Here is a 24946-nt window from a genome sequence, read left to right as displayed (position 1 = left end):
CGGTTGTACGACTTTTAGTTTTCACTACATAAGGCATCTAGGAAGGCCATACGGTCTTCTAAACTTCTTCAAATACTGAATATTGTTCTATTATATCCTTTCAAGGCCATACAGTAGGCCGTACGCATCCTTCTTAATACTTTTCCTCACTTTATTATTTTATTATTTTGCTTAGGCTATCTTTTCTTCATACTTCTCCTTTATGTCTTATTACTTTATTACTTTAAAACTTATAGTTTATTATTCGACACTTCAAAACTATGTTCAACTTCAATATTTTATTCCTTATTATACATATATACATTATTTACAGTCGTTTTTTTCTTCCTCAGTTGTTTTTTGGTGGGGGATCATTTTTTTCATGGTATATCTTTAACTTCGATGGTATATCTGGTATTTCTTTTCCGTCCAATGTCCATAGCTTAATTGCGCTGGTATATCCAACTTCTCGTATCTTGTACGGTCCGACCCATTTAACTTTGAGCCTTATTTCATTTCGTCCATTATACTTCAGTACTAATTGGCCAGGTTGAAAGTTGTTTAATTTTAAGTGCTTGTCGTGCCATGCCTTCTTCCTGTTTTGTGTCACTTCGATGGCCCACTGTGCCTGCAGCCGTCGCTCATCAAGTTTGTTCAAATTGTACAGTCTCTCCCTTAAGCTCTCCATGTCACCTAATTTGTTCTCGATTGCTATCCTTAAACTCGGTGCCATGAATTCTGTTGGTACCACTGCCTCCTGTTCGTACATTAGCTGAAACGGGGTATGTCCTGTCATTACTTTGTATGAAGTACGGTACACCCATAGAGAGGATGGTAACTTTTCTTCCTAGTCTTCTTCGTCAACTGCATAGGATTTATAAATCACTCCAACCAGGATTTTGTTCGTTGCTTTGGCCTATTCGTTAGCCCTTGGATAGTACGGGCTCGACAATGAATGATAAATCTTGAATTCGGTGGTGATCACTCGGATAACATGGTTAACAAAGTGTCCTCCTCGATCACTTGTCAACTAGAGTGGGATCCCGTACCTTGTAATAATTTGCTCATACATAAATCTTGCTGTGCTTGCTGCCAAATTGTTTGGTAATGCACGTGCCTCCACCCATTTAGTTAGGTACTCCGTCGCTACCACAATGTATCGACACCTTGTTTTACTCACCTTCAGTGGTCCAATGAAATCCAATCCCCATCTTTCAAAAAATTCTTGCGCTTGCGAGGGATTCAGAGGCATAAAGTCTCTCTTTAGAGGTTTCTCGGCCCGCTGACATGTATTGCATGCAACAATCCACTCCCTGGCGTCGTTCTATACGGTCGGCCACCATAGTCCTGCCAGAAGTATCTTCCACACAGTAGTATCCGACCCCATATGTCCTCCTGTCGGTCCTTCGTGTGCTTCCTTTAATACTTTCGGAATTTCCTCCTCTAGGATGCACCGCCTTAGAATCTGATCCGGTCCCATTTTGTACAATAGTCCATTGATTAACTGAAACGTCCGCCTCCTCAGCACCAGTTCCCGTCTCTCATTTGGTGGCATGTCACTCAGAAACTGCCCTATCGATAGATATTCTCCAATGCGTGTGTACCAAGCTAGCAGTACTGTAACATGAAATAGCTACGCATCTGGAAAATCATCATTAACTCCCTCAGGTGGCTTCCTCGATTTTATTCTCGACAGGTGATCTGCACTTACATGACTTTTTCTTGGACGTATCACAATCTTAAATGTAAACTCTTGTAATAATAACAACCATAGGCTTATTCTTCCTTGAATAATCGGCTTATTTACCAAATATAGCAGCGCCTGATGATCTACGTAGAATACGAATGGAGTGGCCAACAAGTAATGTCTAAACTTCTGCACTACATATACCATCCCCAACGCCTCTCGCTTCGTGGTACTATAATTTTTCTCTGCTTTCGACAACAATCTACTTGCAAAGTACACTGGATGGTCCAACCCGTGGTCACCAGTTTGCGCTAGTGTTGCTCCGATGGCATAATTTGATGCATCTACATGAACATGAAATTCTTTATCCCAATTCAAATAGGCCAAAATCAGAGCCTTAGCCAACCTTGTCTTCAATCTCTCAAAGGCTTCATTCTGTTCAGCTTCCCATCTGTAAGGTTCACCCTTGTAGGTGAGTTTGTCCAATGGATAAGCAAATTTTGCATAGTTTTTAATAAATCTCCGGTAATAACTGATGTGCCCTAAAAATGATTTCAATTCTGACACATCCGTCGAGGGTGGCATCTCTAAGATCACGCGGGCCTTGTTTGGATCCGTCTTCAATCCTTCTTTACAAACTATGTGTCCGAGCAGCTTTCCCTATGGCACCATGAACCTACACTTCTTTCGGTTCAATGCCAATCTTGCTCGTCTGCACCTCTCCATACATTCTCCTAACGCCGTTATATGTTTGTCCTCTGTGCTAAAAATTGACCAATCATCTAGAAACGCCTTAAAATTTCCAAGAGACATTTTATCAAATATGTATAAGATAATCCTTTGGAATGTCGCCGGGGCATTGCACAATTCGAACAACATCTTGTTGTATGCATATACCCCATCTTCTACAATGAATGTTGTTTTTTATTTATCCTCCTTAGTGATGGATATTTGATTATACCCTGAGAATCCGTCCATGAATGAATAAATTTCATGCCCCGCTACTTCCTCCAAAATGCTATCTGTAAATGGTATTAGGAACGGGTCTTTAATTGTTATGGCATTTAGACATCGGAAATCCACACATATTCTTATCTGTGTTGTGTCCTTTTTCAGGGATATCACGATCGGTGATACCCACTCACTTGTCTGCACTTAAAAAATGATTATTGCCTCCAGCATCCTGTCAATTTCTTCCATGACCCATGCTGTGTAGTTCTTATTCATTCGGTACGACCGCTTTCGCACGGGTACCACACCTTCAATTAATGGTATCTGATGGACACATAGCTCTGGTGGTACTCCTTTTAAGTCCTTATACGTCCAAGCAAAAACATCTTTGTACTCCATGAATATTCTGAATGTTGCCGCCTTCAACACTAGGTTCCAATCATCTCCTACAAGAATGTTCTTCTGATTTTCCTCATCACCCAAGTTCATTGTCTTCACCATCAACTCTTCATACTTCATCGGTTTATCTTTACTGAATGTATGGCCAATGTTTCATCCACCTACGCTTTTCCCTCCTTTAGTTCACTGTACTCCTTCAGGAACTCATTGTCTGCATTTTCTTCCTCAACACCCAACATGTTGCAGTTCGGAAAGACCTCATAATCTTCCATTTGCCAGTGTAGCAGTCCGTTCACCGAGTCTAGGTCATCATCAGTCAACCCTCCTAATCTCAACACCCCTTCCTCATCTGGTTCCATCCTCTTTTCTCCTTCATCATTATTCTCGCTTTCGCCTTTTGAGTCTGACAACATTGCTTCTTCCCCTACCATTTGTGTATGCAAATCAATTATAAATCTCCTGTCTCCTTTCTCCATGGACAGGGTGTTCCGTTTCCAATCATGCTTTACCTTGCTTGCACCAGCCACCCCCGTCCCAGGATGGCGTCGTACCCTCTTCTCTTCAGTGGGATGACCACAAAATCCAGTAAAAATGGTTGTGTCTCAATTGTTACTAGCTATACCATCAAAGTTCCCGACGACTTCATCCCATGTTGATCTGCTGTGAGTAACTGGAAAGTAGGTGGCCATAGCGTGGGTTGTCCAAGCTTTTTCCAAATATCTTCTGGCAGCATGTTCACCCTCGATCCTCAGCCTACAATTGTATCCGTCAACACAGTACCCAAAATACCCATCTCCACTACTGCCGGGTGTCTTCCTGTCACAAGCACCAGCAGCATCGGGTCTGTTGTTGCTGCCGTTGTTTCCTTACTATCCTTTGCTTCCTCTGTCACTCTCGGGGACGGTGTCATATTTATAATAGCCGAGTGCAACTGTGGCATCGTGAGAAGAAGGTCATTTAGTTTAATCGGCACTTCTATATGCATTATCTGTTTCATCATGTTTTGTTATGCCAAATTCCTTTTCGATGTTTCGGCAGTGTCCTTTACTTGTGACTTTTCTGCTTTCATCTATTTTTCTATCTCTGTTCGTGCTCTTTGTAACCTCTCCTCTTCTTCCGCATTCAGATATTTCGCTTTCTTTGCCTGTTCTCGTGTGATCGCTAGTACCTTCTCATCACATGTTTCAATGCTTAATAGATTTATGCCTTGCTTTGGATTTATGCCTTGCTTTGGACATTTTGCATCTTCGTGTCCCTTGGACCACACCATCTGCATAGTAGTTGTGGCGTCTCCATCGTAGTATAGTCTCTCGTGAAGTGACCCCAAATATTGCATGCCCGACACTGTATCATCGGCCGTCCACTCTCATCGTACTGTATTCTACTTCGGTCTTCGTTGTTATTGTTGTTGTTTCCACCCCTTCCGCATCTATTATTATTGCGACATCCACCCGAAGTTGCATCATTGCTTGTGTTATTGCTGTTGTTGGATGCTTCCTGCGTTAGTAACTCCTGCTGGTGTCCTTTTGATTTCATATTAAACGGGCACTCTTTCAGGGAATGTCCTGCCACTTGGCAGATGTCACAAAACTGTTTCTTCAGGCATGAGCCCTTTGTATGGCCGTCCTCTTTACAATCTGTGCACCATAGTTCTCCCTTCACTGTGTCCGGATTCTTTTTCAAAGTCTTAAATTCTTTCATCATCCGAAGCATATCTTTCTGTAATGCTCGCACCTTCTTATTCAACTCCTCATCACTACTGCTACTTTCAGAGGATGAATCATCTGAATAAGAGGATTTATGCTTTTTCTTCTTACTCGTCTTTTGTTCACTTTCTAAATCTATTGCACGAGTATACGCGTCGGTGTACGACGCCAGTGGTACAATCTTCATTTTTTTTTTCAGAGCCGACCATTTTTTCAAACTGTCTGCCGGTTGACTTTCCATCTTCCCGACCAGCTCTTTCATTCGTTTGGCATAGGCCCGTACTGTTTCATTCTTTCCTTGTTTAGTACTATATATCTCTGCTACTATTTCATTATTGTCCCGAAGTAAGCTAAACTCTGTTATAAATTCTTTTTTAACGTTCTCCCATGTAGTGAGTTTCTGAGGACTGGTTTCGAAAAACCAATCTATTGCCACACTTCGTAGGGTCGCTGGGAATTGTTTGACCCAATCATCCTCATCCGTCACACCATTTTCTGTCCATATGGTTTCACACGTTTTACAATGTCAGATAAGATCTGCTGCACCATCACCGTGAAACTTGGGTAATTTTTCTTTAGGACTTGCCATCATTACTTTTCCTTTGATTCTAAGGTACTTGTGTACCCGTGCTGTTCTAAACTCCTACGCTGTTTTGCACACTCATGCTGTTTTGTACACTTGCACTGTTCTGTATACTCGTGCTACTTTGTATAATAGTCTTGTTTCCAACAACCGTGTTGCTTGGTGGAATGTCTTCTTCAAGTGATGTTGTTCTATTCTTCGCCTATATCCATTCGTTCGGTGTATCGGGAACGAAGAGATCATCACCCCACGCTCGTGCTCCCTTGGCACTCCGAGCCGTGCAAGTTGCTTCCCTTCCGTTCGGACACTCTCCCCTCGGCATATACAGGTTAAGAAACTCCTCTTTTGTTTCTTCCACCAAATTTAAGCGTTGTCGAGTCTCCTCTAGCAATTCCTTGGCACTCCTCAACCTACTAGGTGAGTGCACTCCCTCCGTTTGTGCCTCTTCACCCCTTCGGTGCCCCTCGGCAATCTGTTGAAGCCTCTGCTTGCGCTCTGCCTATTGTGCTAGAATTAAAACTTCTTGTGCTGTACGTATTTCATCTTTTTCTTTTACCTTGTTCCTATCTTTGTTAAGCAAATTCGACATTAATCTTCATCACATTCCTTCGTTCCAGGTTCGTCTGGAAATGGCGCCAAATGTTTACCGTACAGGGTAAGAACTTAACACATGTAGTATAACACAATTCAATGTAGAACATATACTTTATTCATATAAGCATTTGCTGGTTACAATCCGAATACAATGACTACAATGATTACAATGATTACAAAGTCCATCTCGGACATGTACATATACCTTTCCGAAGGGGTGACTCAAGCGTCACACGCCCGTTTGGATACTACTCTACCCGTCGGCTACACTATACATTTTACCGACAACACTGGTGACTTGGAAAATCTCAAGAAGGTGGTTCCAAGGATGAATGCTATTGGGGATGAGGTGGCTAACACCATTTAGAAGTTAGTCTCGTTTTAGTAGGATGTGCGTCTAGTCTTTTTGTCCTTCTGGTTGAATGTTTGTTGTTTTTGTTGCGTCTATTCTATTGCGGGCTTAGTGGTCTATTTGGGTACTAGACTTTTATCTTCTCTAGCACATATGTTTGGTTTGGATCATAATGCTTTATATACATTCTATTGTGTAATGGGTTTCGGGTCCCTAGAAAACTTGCTTTTCCCATAATCAAAAACTTTAGCATTAAAGTATTAAATAATTAATTCTGCACCTTTACGCCAAAAGTCACCGTGGCTGCTTGACATCCCTTATGTCCAAAATCAGCCTACCGGGACAGTGAGTAGACTAATTGTGCTCCACGAGGATTGCATACGAGAAGGGGACATGAAAACTTCTCAATTGAGGGATTCCTAACCTCATTTTCTCTCTAAATATTGTGACAGAAGCAATCCTTGAAGGCAACAGATCATTATCTATTTTCAAGCTTTTTGGCATAGGAGCTATTTTTACATTGGGGAATTCAATCCTCATTTTCTCTCTAAAAGGGGACATGCATTGTACAATTGTGGCAGAAGCAATCCTTGATAGGTCACATTGAAAATTCCTTTCCTTCTTTCACTAGTGTACTTGTTTCGTTCTCTCTTTTGGAGAGAATCTTTTCCCAAATGCTTTTCTCCTTTTAATCAATTGCGAGAGATTGCATCAAATTGTATGTGTACCTGATCAAGCCTTGCTTTCTAGACATGTGCATTCATGTATTCCTCTTGAGGGCTTTAGCTTCTCCCTACATTAATCTTGAGGAGGGCTTAAGGGAGGGTGTTATAGTAATTAAGATAATCACCTAATTAAGTATCTAATTAGGTCCTTTATTACTATATTCACTTAAGCTAAACTTGCGAGTGCATTTATCTTTTAGATTTGGCTAATAATAATTTATATTGTCTCATTCATTATAATTGTAACACTTGACACTAGTGAATTCAATCTTCTTCTAGGGTTTAAACTAGATTGCACTTATCCGTTCTATAAAGATTGATTCATTCTTTTGCCATCAATACGATTCTCGAGTAGTTGAGCAAATCTATCTTGTTTGATTTCCATTTGTGACAAGTATTTTTCTTTTAGGTGACTCAAAAGCTAGTAGTGTTGAACAAATAACTTCACCAATTAAAATTTCCATTAAATAAAAGGATGTTAACTTTTTTGTATTGTGATGCATCCTGCTAAGTGACATTGGTTAGATTGTTGTCCTATGCTTTCTTTTGTTTAGTCTGTTTTAAGTTGTTTGTAATCCTGAACAACATATGCTAGATCACCTTGCTCTTTCTGCGATCTTGGTGACCCGAAATATTTCAAAGAAATCGAGGGTGGTTGGTACACATTCAAAATTGAATTAGAATAATCCATAACAAAGGCCTTCAATTAAACAACCATTTAGAAACATAGTCTATATTGTTGTTCATCGTCAAATGATTTCTAAATTGTAGGTGTTTTCCACATTTCATGAGGCCAAGAACTAAACTAGAAAATTTGATTTAGAAACATATTCCATATCATTGTTCATTGCTAAACAATTTCTAAGTTGCAAGTGTTTTCCATGTCTCAAGAGACCAAGAACTACACTAGAAAAACTGATTGGTATTTATTGTTTCACTTTTCTATAACCTTTTTGATTGAATTGAATGACTATTTAAAAACTTTAAAACTATAAAACTCAGACATGCCAAAGATCCACAGAAACTTAATTGAGCCTTTCCTTGTCATCCTCCCCAGAAGGTGAAGGAGTGACTTGGAGCCTCATGAACAATGTTGTTGGTAGAGTCCTTAAGGAGAGGAATCTTTCTCTTCTTACCAGTCTTCAAATTATTGAGGTTGTTAGCAAAATTAGCATTTTTCTTAAAATCATTACCAAGTATTGTAATAATAGGGGAACCAATGCAAACTTCCCCTGGGACCATCCTATAAACAATAGCATCCTTGTTAACATTGGGTACCCCCGCAACAGTATCCTTCAAAGAATTCATAGACAGAGTTTGAGCTTGGCCAACCATTGGGGACCCATTATAGACCAACTTGGTTAAACCAATATTGCCGAGATGATAAATTTATTCACAGAAAATAAATTCTACAGTCTTGACCTTTGTCGACACATAGGAGTGAATATGCTTATTTGCCATAATTGCTATATACATCTTCTTTTAAAGATTCGTGCTACCCAAACTTTTGATTAGTGCGGACCAAGTAATTTCTCACCAATGCTTAGATTTGGTCCAACCATAGTAGCAAGTCTCCTGAGTTGATGCAATCTGTCTTGTTGACAAAAAAACTTGTTTATTCGCAAACAATTATGCTTTCCAAAAGAGAGATGCGACTTAGAATGAGAGGAGTTATCACTTGTGTAACTAGATGCTCTATTGATTTGACACTATTATTCTTCTTGCTAACTCCAGAATCCATGCTGCCATGCTTAACTATAGACTTGATTATTTTACCAATTGTTTTCTTCCGTAGAAGCTTCATACCTGTAAATGCTTTAGGTCTTGTTTCCTAAATTTTTTCTCTTATAAAACCCTTATGCTAAAATTATCTGTGATAGAAATTTCAGAACTGTGTAACCTCCTCAGATACTAATTGAATATTTGACACTAAGTTCTGATCAACCGTCTAGCTATACCCAAAAGGATTGCAGGAAATAGGGCTCTGATACCACTGAAATATTCCTAACCGGATATTTACCGATTTCTCTTTTAACTATATAATCAGAAATAAAACATTGCAGATAGTTTCCAGCACAATCGAAAACTAGTAGAAATTCCAATAGAGATTTAGTCAACTTTTCTCAGATATAACATTCAAACTCAGCTATAGACAAAATGGAATACAATGCTATAATGAAACCTGAAGAATTCTCCACAAGAATATAACCTGTTATTTCACAATAACATCCAAGATGTCGAGCATATAACCATGTGTTACAAACCAGTATGATAAAACCAGCACACTCTTATAACTCCTTACAATATGTTATTGCATTATACAACAACAATACAATAACCAACACTACGAATCCAATCCTTAATACAGATTAACAGTCAAATCGGAATACTAGAATAAAACCTGTAAGTGCACGTGAAACACCTGAACTGATGTCTCCCCGGACAATGGGTTTGCGTCCATTGTCTGCCAGCACAAGGGGTTACGTCCTCTAATTAACTGAAAGCTGAAGCTTTCTGAAAACTCACATAAGAGAGAAAACTGAACTGAGTCATAAATCAAGCATATCCAGTAATGAGCCTCTTTCCCTTTTTAAAACACAAACCAAGACTCTTTGGCTCCCCTCTAGCTTCCATTTTATTCTCTTGTGGCTCTTCAACTTCTTTAAGGCATTTCATCTTGTTCCTCCTTGACCTTTTGCCCTCTTTATAACATTAAATTGACTTTTTAATAATTTGAGTCTTCGTCTCAGTCAATTTTAACATTATATAAAATAAGTTTTCAAATCTCTAATGCCCCCAAAGGGGACATTGCAACCACTTATGTATAGGAATGCAACGGAGGGCTAGCAATGGGTGAAGAGAGAATTGGAGAGACGGTAAAGGTTACATCGAGATGTGGCTGGTGCTTTGGCCCTAAATGTGCCTCGTAGGAGGCAGAATCAACGTGGGAGAGGTGTTGACAAGATAAAGTGTATCCACCGTAGTGGGGATTGCAATATCATTCTTGATCCAAGAGTGAGTTAAAATAGTTGGGAAGTCATTGAAGTCTGAGATTGGTTCCGTTTTTGTGGTGGAGAGCAAAAGTGGATAAACCACTTATGTATAGGAATGCAACGGAGGGCTAGCAACAGGTGAAGAGGGAATTGGAGAGACGGTAAAGGTTAGATCGAGATGTGGCTGGTGCTTTGGCCCTAAATCTGCCTCATAGGAGGCAAAATCAGCGTGGGAGAGGTGTTGATAAGATGAAGTGTATCCACCGTAGTGGGGATTGCAGTATCATTCTTGATCCAAGAGTGAGTTAAAATAGTTGGAAAGTCATTGAAGTTTGAGACTTTATCTTGAGACTTGCCTTGTGTGAAGAATATAAAAAATAATGATCAAAGATAGAGCTTAGATTTGGAATTTCTTATTACGGCTTTGTCGCGTTTGTGGTAGTCTTCAAAAATGCATTAAGAAATATTAATATTTTCCTTGGACAACATGAAGGGAGTGATATATTATTGTGTAGCTCTTTTGTTTGGTTGGAAGACAATGAATGTATTGTGATAGGGAAAAACATTACTATATTCTCATCAAGTTAAGCATGAAATGTCAGAGCTAATGAATGGGTGAGTTGATATAACGATGACACTGTGTAACTCTTTTGTTTGGTTGGAAGGCAATGAATGTATCATGACAGGGCAAAACATTACTATATTCTCATCAAGTTAAGCACGAAATGTCAGAGCTAATGAATGGGTTTAGCTAGTTCGAAAGAGATTGATTACGATTAAGAAATATTGATCATGATTGATAGTTATCAATATTGGTAAAGACATGCAATTAAGTTGACCGATAACAATCAAAAACTAATTCTGAAATAATGTGATCAACAGTCTAAGTATAAAGAGATGGGATCAGGATAGATAACTAATCAATTACTTACGGAGAAGTGGTAAAATTAACTATGAAGGGAGAGTGATCTTCCCTTAAGGTGTTGGTTATCAAAATCGCTGATTAGAAACCAATGAGCCTTGCCTGCTCGATGCTGGGTATCTAATTGATTTTGGCCAACTTGACAGGATTAATCTGATCGATTCAAATCCTTTGCACTTTTGGCTACGCCAGACCAAGACTGGTTCACCCAAATCCTAGATAGCAAAAACTCGGATCCAAGATGATTTACAGCGGATTATAACATAAAGATAAATTTCTCAACTGGCAAGTGTTAAGGAAACTTTCTGGATTGCGATTAATAACTATTATTCTTCAAACTTTGATTACTTTATTAAAATTGTATGCTGCTGAAAGGAAAATTTTAAAACGAATTACTACTACAAATAAGATTCAAACTCTTAAAAGGGAAGAAGCTAAAGAGTTGCCAGCATATGGGTTGAAAATCATGAGCAAAATAATGATCAATGCCAAATTTTATTAGGTAATAGAGTCAAATATATATTTCTCACATACAACTTTATGATGTTGATTATATAATATTTGTAAATGATTCAATTATTACAATGTCTCAAATTGTTTCACCTCTTCACTTATTTAAATCAGTCTATAATGTTTTAACCATTTAATGCACAAAATAGATACAAATAAAGAAAACATTAATATTTGCAATATTTGTATTTATCAGATTTAAATAGGAGTGAGCAATTTGATTCACTTATTGTAATAACGAATTATAAACAAACATATAATGAGATGATCACAAAGGACAAATCATATAAATTTTATCTCTAAAACAAATAAAACTCTTACTGATTTTATTGCTGGAAGGTTTGTATTGAAGACACTCAGATTGCTGATGCTCTATTCAACACAGCTCGATCTCAGACAATATCAATGTTTATGCTCAAAGATTCGCAATCTCCACATTGCTTTGTTCAAATTCCAAAAATCTCCCTTTGAAGAAATTTAATAATATGTATATCTTAGAAATATGCAGATAGTTTTATATAATATGGGCTGTGTCTTGTTTAAATTTTACATTCTTCTATTTATACACAATGAAAAGGCAGTATGGCTTTTCCAAAACAATGCATCTTTTCATAACAAATAACCAATCCATAACTCCCGCAATTTTTTACAAAAGATAAACTTAAATTGGGCATGAATTAAGTTATATAAGACAAACGAAGGCTCCTATCATTCGAACTCTCCCTCTTCCATATAGATGTGCACCTCACAAGCGTTGAACCCGACGCAACCCAAAATATATCACTCTGGGAATAACTTGACTGCGCTTAATCTTCTTAAACCATTATCGTTAATGGCACAATTCTCCCGCCATCACGCATCCATAAACCTGCTTTTCTCCAGACATTTCTTCATCGCTCAGTCTTGATCTCTCATGCATAGAAACTCCAACCGCTCCCCTATTTTGTCTGCATATTGTGTGATCATGTCTTCAGGAGGGTCTATGGTGGGCTTCTGCGAGGACTGGATTCTTCTATTTCCATACATATTTAAGTGACTGCAACTTCAGAGAACTTTATCAGGCTGATACATCATCATCTCTCCTTCCATGGTTTGTAATATCTTTACATGTCAGAGAACTTTCTGTGCGGCACCAATAGGAGAAATGGCAGATGTAATGTTTGAGTTATTGATTCGATGCTTGTAGGATATTGTCACCAATATAATTATATCCTCTACATGTTTATATGGTGGTGCACAAATAATTCCTCCGCAGTTTCCACATATTACTGTGTGTTCCTTCATTTAATGCAAACATCATTTATTATTGTTTGAAACTGCTCCCGATACATGCATACTTCTTGTTTGTATGCCCAAAAACTTGCAACAAACACAACACACATTAGAAAATTTATTTACTAAAATTTGCTAATACTGACTTTCACAGATGGAAAGTGATTTTCCGACAGCTACTTGGATATAATAGAGTCTTTCCTTACTGTTGACACATCAATCCTTCTTTATCTATACTTTGAGAGAAAGGAAACGGAAACCAATGTTGTTTAATATTGCTGCATAACATGAACGGAAAACTTGGTCTCACAAGCACAATTTTGCTGCTACGCTGCATAGATATTCTAGTTTAGTTGCTCGACTTCCGTGATACGATCACTTCCATAAATACGTATCTTCTAAAAACACAATTATGTTTGGAGTCTCTGTCTCGTTTATATAATCACAGAAAGGAGGGATTGATATGTCTTCCTTTCTTTGACGTTTGTTCTATAATTTCTTTGGATATATATATTGCATCTGCACCATAATTATGTCTGTCCATATATTATCGCGCTGTGAGATTATTACTGCACTTAATGAGTGATATATTGGGCATCGTATTCAACTCAACTCCAGTCCTACGATATTGCATTGCTGGCAGAGACTTATTCTCAAATTTGCGATGAGAAAAGGCATTTGCTACATTATCCCAATACAACATTTTATGTCCAAGATTGAAGGGTATTTAAAACTGTTTTGCAAATATGCTTTCAGACTCATGCTTCTTTTAGGACACCACTGGCAGATTAGGAAACACATCGTGTAGAAAATACTTCGCATAGTATATCTCGAGATTACTTGTCTTTCAAGTTTACACCAATCAAGAATAATCAATATGCTTAGCACATATGCAAGAAATTTGAAAATTGGAACAATTGGCAGCAATCCTGTTTGATTAGACAATTTTCAAAAATGCTCAATCCCATTTCAATATCTGAACCCTCTTGATATCTGCTCCTGAGACCTTCTGCACTCCTCAAATCAAAAAGGAAACCAAGAAATTTTGTCTCCATCAGTGGCTCTTATTGGGGACATATGTCCCTTGTGGGCATAGTGAGAACTCCAGCTATCTCTGGAAGAGCAGACCTGCCAAAAGATTAGGAGCAATCCAGTACATATACAAACATAAACAATAAAAAAATAAAAATAAAAATAAAGCAAAGAAAGGAAATAGTACTCCCCTTTTCATGCTCATTGAAAGAATGGCTTAAGGTATTGTCCATGGAGTGGAAAGTCTTGAATACGACCATTTGTATCTTGCAATAAATAAGATTGTTCCTCAGCTTTTTCAAAAATTATGAAGGGTCCGAGCCATAAAGCCTCAAACTTACCATGCTTTCTTTTGTCTTGATCCTTAGCGTTCCATTTCAAGACCCAATCACCTGTCTTAAAAGATCGGTTTGAAGATTTTTTGTCGTAAAAAAATTTAACCTGCTGCTGCTTATTTATATTCTGTTCCTGCACTAACCTTCTTACCTCGTCTAGCTCAATCAGTGCATTTAATCTATTCTCCATGAAATTGATATCTTCTAATTGTTCCTCAATAACAAATTTGTAAACAGGCAATAAATTATTCAAGGGAAGCTTTGCTTCTTTCCCATAAACTAAGTTGAAAGGAGAAAAACCTGTTGACTTTTTTATCGTGATTCTGTCTGCCCACAATGCTAATTTTCGAATCCCTAGCGCACTTCTTGTTATCCAACATTCTTCTGATAATCTTTAAGATGTTTTTGTTGCTAGACTCTGCTTGTCCACTGCCTTGGGGATGATACAGAGATGAGTATGATACTGCAATGCCATATTTCGTACAAAATTTAGCAAACTCATTAGATCTAAAACACATACCATTTTCTGCTATGATCTTTTGAGGAACTGCAAATCTAGTTAAGATGTTTTCAATAAGAAACTTAATTACCACCTTACTCGTTGATTGCTGAGTGGGTATAGCCTCTACCCATTTGGTAAAGTAATCGGTGGCCACTAAAATCCAGCTATGTCCACCACTTGACTTATCACTAATTTCTCCTATAAAATCAATTCCCCACATTTGGAAAGGTTCCTCTGCTTGTAATGTTCTTAAAGGAAGGGCGCCATCATACTTCAACTTACCAGAGAATTTTTGACAAGCTTCGCACTTTCGAACATAGGCATGACAATCTTTAAAAAGTTGAGGCTAGTAGTAACCTGCTCGTAATATCTTGTGTGCTGTAGTCCTAGTTGAAAAATGACCGCCGCAAACCCCTTCATGCATCTCTTTGAGAATAACTGCTGACTGTGCAACATCTAAACAAAATAATAAAATTCTATCTTGATTTTTCCAATATAAATCTCCTTGAATAAAAACATATTTTGCAGCCTATAATTTAATAGTTCTTTTTTGATTTTCATTCAAATCATCTCTACATTTAGTATGCTGCAAATAATAAACTATGTCTGTATACCAAGGGCATCTCTCAATACTAACTTTAGTATGATCATCGTCAATCTAGTCAACTTGTACGGCTTCCAGATTTGACTCTGCCATAAGCTTAGCCAATCCCTACCCTCTAACTAATTTTGTGATTTGGATGTCTATATTAAATTCTTGGATTTTATTTATCCAATGACATCGTCTCCCAGTAATTTCAGATTGTCTAAATATATCTTTAATGGCAGCATTTGGCACATAAGCAATGACTTCAGCTCCAACTTAATAAGGTCGAAAGGATTTAATTGCCTTAACAAGAGCATAGGCCTGCTTTTCATTTATGCCATAATTTAGTTCAGCAGCTTGTAGACTTTTGCTAAAGAATGCAATTGGCTGCTCATGCCCCTCATCATTCTTTTGTAACATAACAACGACTATAGTATGGTAAGAAGCAAACAAAAATAATTGGAAAGGCTTCTTAAAATCGGGGGATTTCAGAACTGGAGCCTCCTTTATAGCTTTCTTTATCTTAGTGAATGCTCCTACAGCCACATTATCCCAAGCGATCTTTGTTCCCTTTTTAAGCATCTTAGCAATAGGTTTAATGATCTCAGCAAAATTAGAAACAAATCTTCTCACGAAGTTGATTTGTCCAAAGAACGATTGGATTCCCTTGGTTGTTTTAGGTATTTGAATATTGTCGATGGCTGCTACCCTTTCTGGATCAATTCTTACCCAATCCTTAGAGACAATATGTCCTAATAGTTTTCCTTCAGTGACCCCAAATTGACATTTTTTAGGGTTTAAAGAAATTCCAAATTCAAGGGCTCTTATAAAAATCTTCTCTAAATGCTTACAATGGTCCTCTCCTTTCTTAGAATAAGTGGTGAGGTCGTCTTGGTAAACTACCATAATTAAATCAATTAATCCATCAAAAGCAACATCCATTGCCCTTTGAAAAGTAGTTCCCGCATTTGTTAGCCCAAAAGACATCCTAGCGTAGACCTAAGTACCCCAAGGTGTCATGAAAGTAGTCTTATACTGTTCGGACTCTTTAACTTTCACTTGATTATAACTTGAGAATTCGTCCATCATAGATAATAGTTCATTACCAGCTGTTTTTTGCAATAAAATTTCCATGTTAGGTAATGCATAATTATCCTTAAGAGAAGATATATTCAAATTTCTGAAATCTATACATAATCGTATATCACCGTTCGTTCTCACAGGGACCAAATTTGAAACCCATGTAGAGTGCCCAATAGGTTTAATAATCTCAGCATCTCTTAACTTAATGAGTTCATTTTTCATTTTTGGAGCTAGGGTTGGATTTATTAGATGTTGTCTTTGTTTGAATGGCTTCGCATCAGGTTTTAGAGGTATTTCATGTTGAAACAAGTTTTCCCTATATGCTTTAAGTGCATCGTAACTCCAAGCAAAGACATGTCTATATTTTCTTAATAGAGCAATCAAATCAGCCCTTATTTTGGATGACAATTTATTTCCTATATAAACCTTTTTGGGAGAATTTTCACTTCCTAAATTTATTTCCTCAATATCATTTAGGATTTTAGTAGACTTGCTATTCTTTGTACTCTACCTTTCATCAAAGATTCGCTCTAAAGCCACTAAACCCTTAGGTATTTTATTTGTTTTCAATTGCACTATTTCTTTTCCAAACAATGTTTTCTTACCATCCTTTTCTTCAACACACCCATTCCAATCAATAAATTGATTTTCATAATCCTCCTGACAAGTTAAAAATCTAATAATATCTTTATCATCCTCAAAAATTTGCCAGTTTTGCACATTATTTGGTATCGATGTTTTTCATTTCTACTTGAATAACTTCATCAAATGGGATATCTGTTTGCCTAATAGCAAAGTTAGCCATTATATCAGCCAGGTAGTTAATTGACCTATCAACCCATTTAATAGAAAAGACATCAAAGAATTCTAGCAAATCCCACACATAATTTCGATATTGTTTTAACCTTGGGTTCCTAGTTGAAAACTTATGCCTAATTTGGGAAACAATTAGATCTGAATCCCCTAAGACAGTGGGTAACTTAATCCCATAAGCCTTTGCGATATCAAGACCAACAATTAATGCCTCATATTCAAACAATGTTATTAGTGCATTCAAAATTTAATAAGAAAGAAAATTCAAAATTTTTACCTGATGGCGAAATAAATATAATGCCGGCCTCATTTCCTTCCTTACTACAGGCACCGTCAAAGAACATTTGCCAAATGTCATTACAATCTTTTTTCGCATAAATTGAAATTGGATTAATAGTTTTAGAAGTGGGTTTAGTCATAGTTCAAAATACTTGCGATCTATCATAAAAATTGATGCCCAGTAAAACGATAAAAACGCTCAATAAATCGGCGCCGATATTATTGAAAAATCGCGGCCTTAAATCCTCGTTAAAATCGCGATATACTGCATAAAGCGTGAGTTAAAATCGTTTTCTATAGTCAATGCAAAATGCCAAAAAAATTAGGATTTCGTGGGTCAATAAAGTTGTGTATTTTTGCGTCTTAGGTCATTTGTGATTTTGTTTCTTGCCGATGATTTCATCTTGCTGTGGATAGGGCTGCGAATCATCTTGCTGCGGATCTTCAAATTCTCCATAATTTTAATTCGTCTGTCTTCAAACCTTCAACATCGACAAGTCTTCAAAGTTTCACACCTTCAAACCTTCAATTCGAGAATTTGCTACATGGGCTTTTTCCTCTCAGGACGAAGTTTTAAAGGTATTTCTGAGTGTTTGTTGAAATTAATAATATTTATGTATTTGTTCACCTCTGGTGTCAAACAATGGTGCTAGATCAAGCTTCCACTGCTCATTTTATTAGTTATAACAGCTAACTTTGTTATTATTAGTTATAGAAAATCTAAATTTAGGATTTCAATTAGAATTTAATAATTTATGCTTCGTTGAACCTATTTGGAATGGTACAACAAGTTGCTGATCTTTTGTAGACTAATAGCTTTGTTATTAACAATTTTAATGTAAAAGTTTTATGCATTCACTCTGAATTTGTGCTTCTTATTGTCATTCTTGTAGGATAGAACAACTTGTTAATCTTTTATTCGAATCTGCTGTTTTTCTCGTAAAATTCTAAAGTAGATGTTTACAGTTTTGAAAAAGCTTAATTCATTATTTCACTGTGCTTCTTTGTTGTGTTCCTGTATCATAGAGAGAATTGTTGTTTTTTAACCTTATAAATGCTGCTGCCCCTTCTAATGTTTCACAAAAGCTTAATTTATATTCTCGCTTTAAATTTTGCTGTCTTGTGTTTGAATTGTTTTAGGCTTTTAGCTCTCCATGTAAAAAGTCACAGTCTGTAGGTTTTGTAAAAAAATAGAGTCTGTTGCTGCTTTTTTGTGTTAATCTATTTTGATTTTTGAAGGTTTAACTTTAACCGTTCCCAGGGATATAGTTAACTATTAAATAAAATAGAATTATTGTTATTAAATTTATTGTTTTATTGAAATTTATAATTTTGTATATAACATAATAACAATATTAATTTTAACGTTAAAATTTTAAAAGATTTATAATTTAGTTTTTGAATATTTAATAGATGATGTATGCTTTCTAACTATACATCGTCTATTTTTTATTAGGTTCTCTAAGTCTACAAGATGACTGGTGGTGGCAGAGCTAAGGATCCTTTATGGAAACATGGGATCTCGGGGGTAATCAGTGGACATGTCGAATGTATCCATTGCTATAAGAAAATGACTTCAGGGATAAGCCGATTGAAATACCATCTTGCAAAGATTCCATGCAATGATATTATAGTGTGTGAAGAATGTCTAGAAGAGGCTACAAGAGAGGCTTTGACAAGCCTACAAAAATATGCACAAAGTAAGGCAGAAAAAAAGAGGACATTTGAGGCCATGGCAGCCCCAATGGGGACTTTTAGTTCTACAGGATTAGAAACTGGTGGAGAGGATTCTTCTATTGGGCCTCGGATACGAGGATCGAGAAGTACGAGTGTGTCTCTAGCAGACTTTTGGATTTCACGTAACACTCCTGGTGCTCAACCCAGCTTGCTAGGCACTGCGTGGAACAAAGAAATGTATGAGAAGACAAAGGTGGCAATTACAAGATTTTGGATCTGCAATGATATTCCCTTCAATTCTTTATGTAGTCCGTAATGGGATCAAGTGGTAACTTCCATTTCTTTGTCTGGTAAGGGGTTCAAGCCCCAACTCCCTATGAGGTGAGTGGGCCATTGTTACAGGACAAGGTAAGAAATATTCATCAGCTTGTAGAAGAACAAAGAAAAGTTTGGGAACAAAAAGGTTGCACTATTATATCTGATGGGTGGACAGATGGCAGGAACAGGACACTCATCAACTTTCTAGTTGCTTCAGGGGGGCAGTTGGTATTTCTAAAATCAGTTGATGCCTCGGATCAAGTAAAAAATGTAGAAAATTTGTGTAACATGTTGGATGAGGTGGTAATAGATGTGGGAGTTGCTAATGTCATCCAGATTGTGACTGATAATGCAGCTGCATATGTGGCTGCCGGTAGACTTCTCATGGAGAGACATCCCACATTATTTTGGAGCCCTTGTGCTGCCCATTGTCTTGACTTGCTTCTTGAGGATCTAGGGAAATTGAGCTGGGTGGAGAAGGTGGTTGAAGATGGAAGAAATATTGCTAAGTACATCTACAATCATACATGGGTCTTGAGCCTTATGAGAGAGCACACTAGTGGTAAGGATCTTGTACGGGCAGGGGTCACACGCTTTGCTACTAATTTTCTAAACTTGCAAAACATATCTGAGACATTGCTAGACCTTAGGCGCATGTTTCTTGATAAGAAATGGTTAGAGAGTCCTTATGCCAGGAAGCCTGAAGCAGAGAAGATTGTGAGGATTGTGTTTGATGGTAGCTTTCAAAAGCTGATGGAAGAGACCCTCAAAGTAAGTTTTCAAGTATTCATTGATGATTTAATATTCAATTTTGAAATATTGTCCTTGGCTGATTTTTGTATGTTTTATTATGTCTAGGTATTAGAACCGATGGTGAAGGTTCTACAAATTGTGGGAGGGGATAAAAACCCCATGGGGTTTCTATATGAGGCCACGGATAGTGCAAAAGAGGCCATTCAACACTTTTATAGGTCAAATGAGACCAAATATAGACCCATATGGAACATCATTGATCGTAGGTGGAACCGACAACTCCACCAACACATTCATGCAGTTGCCTACTTCTTGAACCCCAAGTACTATTTTTCCAACACTTTTAAAGTAGATATAGAGGTTCAAATTGGCTTGGACACATGTATTCGAAGATTGGTTGTTGATACGCACCTCCGAGACCTCATACTTGATGAGTTGCAGAGCTACAAGAGGGAAGAGGGGTCATTGTTTTCTTCTCCTGATTGCAAACGTAGGAGATACACCTTGCAACCAAGTAAAAAAGAATGTGTTTAGTTTTATCATACCATTCATTTCGCTCGCGAAGTTTATTGGAAGTTTTACCACATCATAAATGATTTTTTTTAATCCTTGCAGATCTATGGTGGGAAGATTATGGTGCCACAATGCCTAATCTTCAAAAGCTTGCCATCCGAATTTTATTGCAGCCTTGTAGTGCTTCTGGCTGCGAGAGAAATTGGAGTACTTTTCAAAACATTCACACAAAGAAACGTAATAGGTTGACTCAAAAGCGCTTGAATGATTTGGTTTATGTGACGTACAACCTTATCTTGCATGAGAAGAAGTTGAAAGGGCAAGCTTCATATGAAGCACTAGACTTGGATGACATTGATCCATATTCAGCCGATTGGATTGCTCCTCCTGATGGTGAGGATGCGGATGTTGGTGAACCTTTACTGACAGATGAGCAGCTAGTTGAGTTTGAGAGAGAAGCAGATGAGTGGGATGTAGATGTGGCAGCATGTGAGGAGGAACATGAGCTTGGTCATCCATCAGAGGCTTCTATCCAGCGTGAGGGACCTATTAGGGCACCTGTTGAGGATGTTGCCACAGCAACTACTTCAACACCACCCACCCAGCAACAAGGATCTCTTTTGAGTTTTACTCGTAGGCGCAATTTATGATTGCTACTTTCAACTTTCATTGATACCGAGACTTGAACTTAATATGTATTCAGAAGTAGTAGTTTCGTAGAGTTTGACTTTATGTATTGAACTTATTTATATTCAGATGTTCTACTTGTTTTTTGGTATACGATTCTAGTAGTATGTTAAATTGTTAATGATTAATCTACTAAGTTCCTCTTGCTATAAGTATAAATTACTGTTTAACTTAAACTTTGAATGATATATGGTGGATATCTCAATTTTCAAATTATTATATATTCCACAAATTTGGTGTATGTATGCATTTTAAAGCATATTTTAAGAAATTTTATATTTTCAAATGTTTGATAAAAGTGCTGATTTATTGCTGAATTTTTAGCCGAGTTTTATGCCGATTCTGAGTTTTTCAAATTTTTTGGGTTAGTCGAGATATTGCCAATACCGAGTTTTTAAACTATGGGTTTAGTTATGCTTACCTGGAAGTTATCTATGTTGGAATGGCAAAAGTTGATTTCAGGATCCAGGATATAATCCTCAACCAAGTAATACGACTGGGGCTCCCTCTCAATTTTGATCTCCTTGCCCCCTACAGGTATGGTAGCATAAGACAAATCCAGCTGCACATGACCACCAACCAAATTCGACCACTGTCTAGATAACAATATGCCATAACTTGTTGATATCTCGACTACTGTAATGTCAGTTCTATATGATATATGTGGAAATGATGGAAAACGAAATTCAACATTTTTAATAATTCCAACTACAGGCACAGATCTATTATCCATAGTGATGGAGCCTGATTTTGTGTTTCGAATTGTACACATTTTCATTATGGACCAGTACATATATGTCATTCAATTTGCGATTTGTTACATGAAAGGGCAGGCTGCCTATGACAACATGTAGACATGCTGACCTGTTGACCACAATTGTTGAGTCTATTTTATTTAGGAAGTCCTTTATTTGATGTCAACCTTATGGAGTATATGTGTATCAGCAACAGAGGTAATGGGAAAAGCACATAAAGAACACCAAATATCTCTGCCGCATCCTTTTATGATAGGGATTGATTGATAAAGATTGAAATATAACATTCAATGATATCACCGGTGGCAAACATTTGAGCAGCATATATATTCTTCAAATTTGTATTCATGAGGATTTAAAGGATTCTGATTTCTTGATTGGTCACAATAGAAAATATTACATTTTAGTTACGAGTATGCCAAAGTATCATACAACACCATCCTATCATATCTGATATTGAGTAATCACCTATAGAACTGAATTCAATTCTACCAGCATCAAGGTGATTGAGCAAAAATGCTTAGTATATTCTGTACTGTCTAAAGTAGTCCCAAAAGAGTCAAGGAATGAGCCTGTGCAGGTATGGAACACATGAATGATAATGTTCTCACAGTGATTAGAGTTGGAGATTGGTCAATACCTCCAAGTAAAATCGTACTGGTTCAGCATACCTCCACGTGGTGATACAGAGCCGTGTTAGGACCAAGTATATTATCAGAAATTGTGTAAAATAAACCTTCATGTTTTGAGAAATATATGAAGACTGACAACAATACGGATCAGATAATTTGTGGAGCATGAAAGTGTGTGTTCAGATTGAAGATTATAAAGTATACCCAAAACACTGATATATGTTTGGCAGTCATCAGATAAATAGAGCTCATGACAGGTTTTATGAGGTGCAGAAATGTTAAGGCTGTACAGAATATATACATAGCCCTGATGCTAGACGTATGGTAGAGCAACTAAACGGAACTGTGATTAAATGAATTACTCTAAGGGTTTCGAATTTAGAAGTGAGGATCCTTTGCATCACACGTAGCTTAGATATGTGCTCACTAAATTGGCAAATCATGCACGTCTCAATCAAAAATTTGAGCAATCCAGTGAGGCAATGTAAGTTGACATTAAGATTGGTGCTCATCAGCAAAAGGCCCACATCTGGAACCCGCAGAAGAAGAGATACGACAACAGCAATCTATCATTTCCATTCATGTGAAGGTTTTGTGCTGTGGAGTAGCTGTAGATCACAAAGGATTTTTCCTTGTGTTTGGTGGCCAATGTTGAGAAGTTTATTATAATCTTGATCCGGGATTGAAGTGCTTGAAATCTTTTAGAAGGATTGAGAGTTTTCCTCACATTTTCGAAGAAATGAAGAGTTTCTTTGAAGGTTATTGTTCATCCATCTGGGAATGGCATATGAAGTTTTATTACTGTGCATTTTATTTATGCGTGTTTTGTTACAGGTTTTGAGTGTAGATGGGAAGGATATTGTAGATCGTGTGGAACTCTAGATAAACCCGTGCATTCCCAACTCGGAAGCACACCTGCCCGACCATCAGACGGCAGCAACCTTGAAGCATACTCCAACCTGATCCTGATGTCTGCACGATTTCCTCACAGTTGTAACTGGAGATTGCAATTGGAAGAAGGAAGCCATTTGATGGATGAAAGATTGCGCAGATAATAGTTAAGAGAAAATGAAATAAGCAGCGCCCAGATGATATAAAGGAGGAATAATCTAAATTGCTGGTTACATTTGGTGTGGTAAAAATTATATAAACATTAGTCATCAAAGTGCCGATTATATTTGGGTCCAAATAAAATTAATTTGGTTAGTTTTTATTTATGAGGGGGTGCGATGTTTCATAAGACAACCGACACCCTTAGCTTCTCTATAAATATGTATAGTGAGAAAATCAAAAGATACACATTCATATTTTAAAATTTTTGTCTAGCCTATGCCTTATGATATATTATATTTTCTCATCGGCAAAAGAATGACCTATTGAACTAAGCCTGTGGATGGTGGATTTTTGAGTAAATTTCTTTCGGTCCGGATAAATTTGTAGTGGATGGATCATTCATAAGGAGTGTCTCTACTTGTAATTTTTATTTCCGACATAATATGTAAGTGCATTTATTTTTATTTGCAGTGGAGTTTAACTTATTATTTAGTTGTGTCCTTTATAAATGTCTTTTATTTATTTTCTATAAATATTGTAATATTCGGATAAGTGGATTGGATCATTATCGCATTTTAAATTTGATAAATATAGATATTGTGAAATATTTTATTGTTTCCGTATTTATGTTTAATTTGTCTTCGCAGGAGTTAAAGTGCATTTTAGACTAATTTAAAATTACAATCATATAATTGATCCGTCGCATCTGAATTATTAAAATTATTTATAGTTAAATATATTAATTTTTATAAAGTTATACGTTTCAACTAATACTATTGATTCTATTGCCCATTTAATTAAGCACTGGTCTTTTATTCTTAATTCATAATCCATATGTTGGCAATTGTTTCATTTCTTTCCATTGAGGAAATAATATATTCATTTGTTGCAATCATTTGTAATAATCACTTTTATTTAAAAACATTCATACAATTATTTACTTTTATCCTTAATTCAAAATTTGCAATCTTAATAGCTTTCTAAAATTCTTGCCGTTTTGAAAGCTTTCATCACATTCGTGTTCTAATTGATTTGCTTTAAGCATCTTGGATTTGAGGCTGTTGTCTAGAATCAGGTACACCCACCTCGGTTTTGCAGAGCTAGAAGCGCAAGGGATTTGGATCACATTGATTGATCTCGTCAAGTTGGCCTTAACCAGTTGGATATCCCAACATCGAGCAGGCAAGGCTCGTAGGATTCCAATCTACGGTTTTGGGAACCAACACATAGCATAGCGTTTACCAAAAGGAGTATC

At 37.0% G+C, this 24946-nt stretch overlaps 2 protein-coding genes across 2 annotated transcripts in view; both read left to right on the top strand.

Moving 5' to 3' along the window:
• Positions 1 to 24946, top strand: part of LOC149562113 (alpha 1,4-glycosyltransferase family protein) — a 184956-nt gene that overhangs the window by 21553 nt on the left and 138457 nt on the right. The window lies entirely within an intron of this gene.
• On the top strand, positions 19378 to 21214 carry LOC149562114 (uncharacterized). Its single transcript, XM_089824173.1, has 3 exons — positions 19378 to 20069; positions 20157 to 20541; positions 20667 to 21214. The coding sequence occupies exons 1-3, from the start codon at positions 19587 to 19589 to the stop codon at positions 21212 to 21214; spliced, it is 1416 nt and encodes a 471-aa protein (XP_089680299.1). The 5' UTR covers positions 19378 to 19586.

Source organism: Cupressus sempervirens, chromosome 4, assembly GCF_028749045.1.
Source record: "Cupressus sempervirens isolate cs-2001-9-10 chromosome 4, ASM2874904v1, whole genome shotgun sequence".
Lineage (NCBI taxonomy): Eukaryota > Viridiplantae > Streptophyta > Pinopsida > Cupressales > Cupressaceae > Cupressus > Cupressus sempervirens.
This window is presented reverse-complemented; position numbering and strand designations above follow the sequence as displayed.

What these genes read in the sequence shown, in the direction of transcription:
- LOC149562114 (XM_089824173.1), top strand. Translation starts at nt 19,587, where the DNA reads ATGTTGGATGAGGTGGTAATAGATGTGGGAGTTGCTAATGTCATCCAG. An exon ending in TGATGGAAGAGACCCTCAAA is followed by an intron (nt 20,070 to 20,156) that starts GTAAGTTTTCAA and finishes TATTATGTCTAG; the next exon opens with GTATTAGAACCGATGGTGAA. An exon ending in TTCTTCTCCTGATTGCAAAC is followed by an intron (nt 20,542 to 20,666) that starts GTAGGAGATACA and finishes TAATCCTTGCAG; the next exon opens with ATCTATGGTGGGAAGATTAT.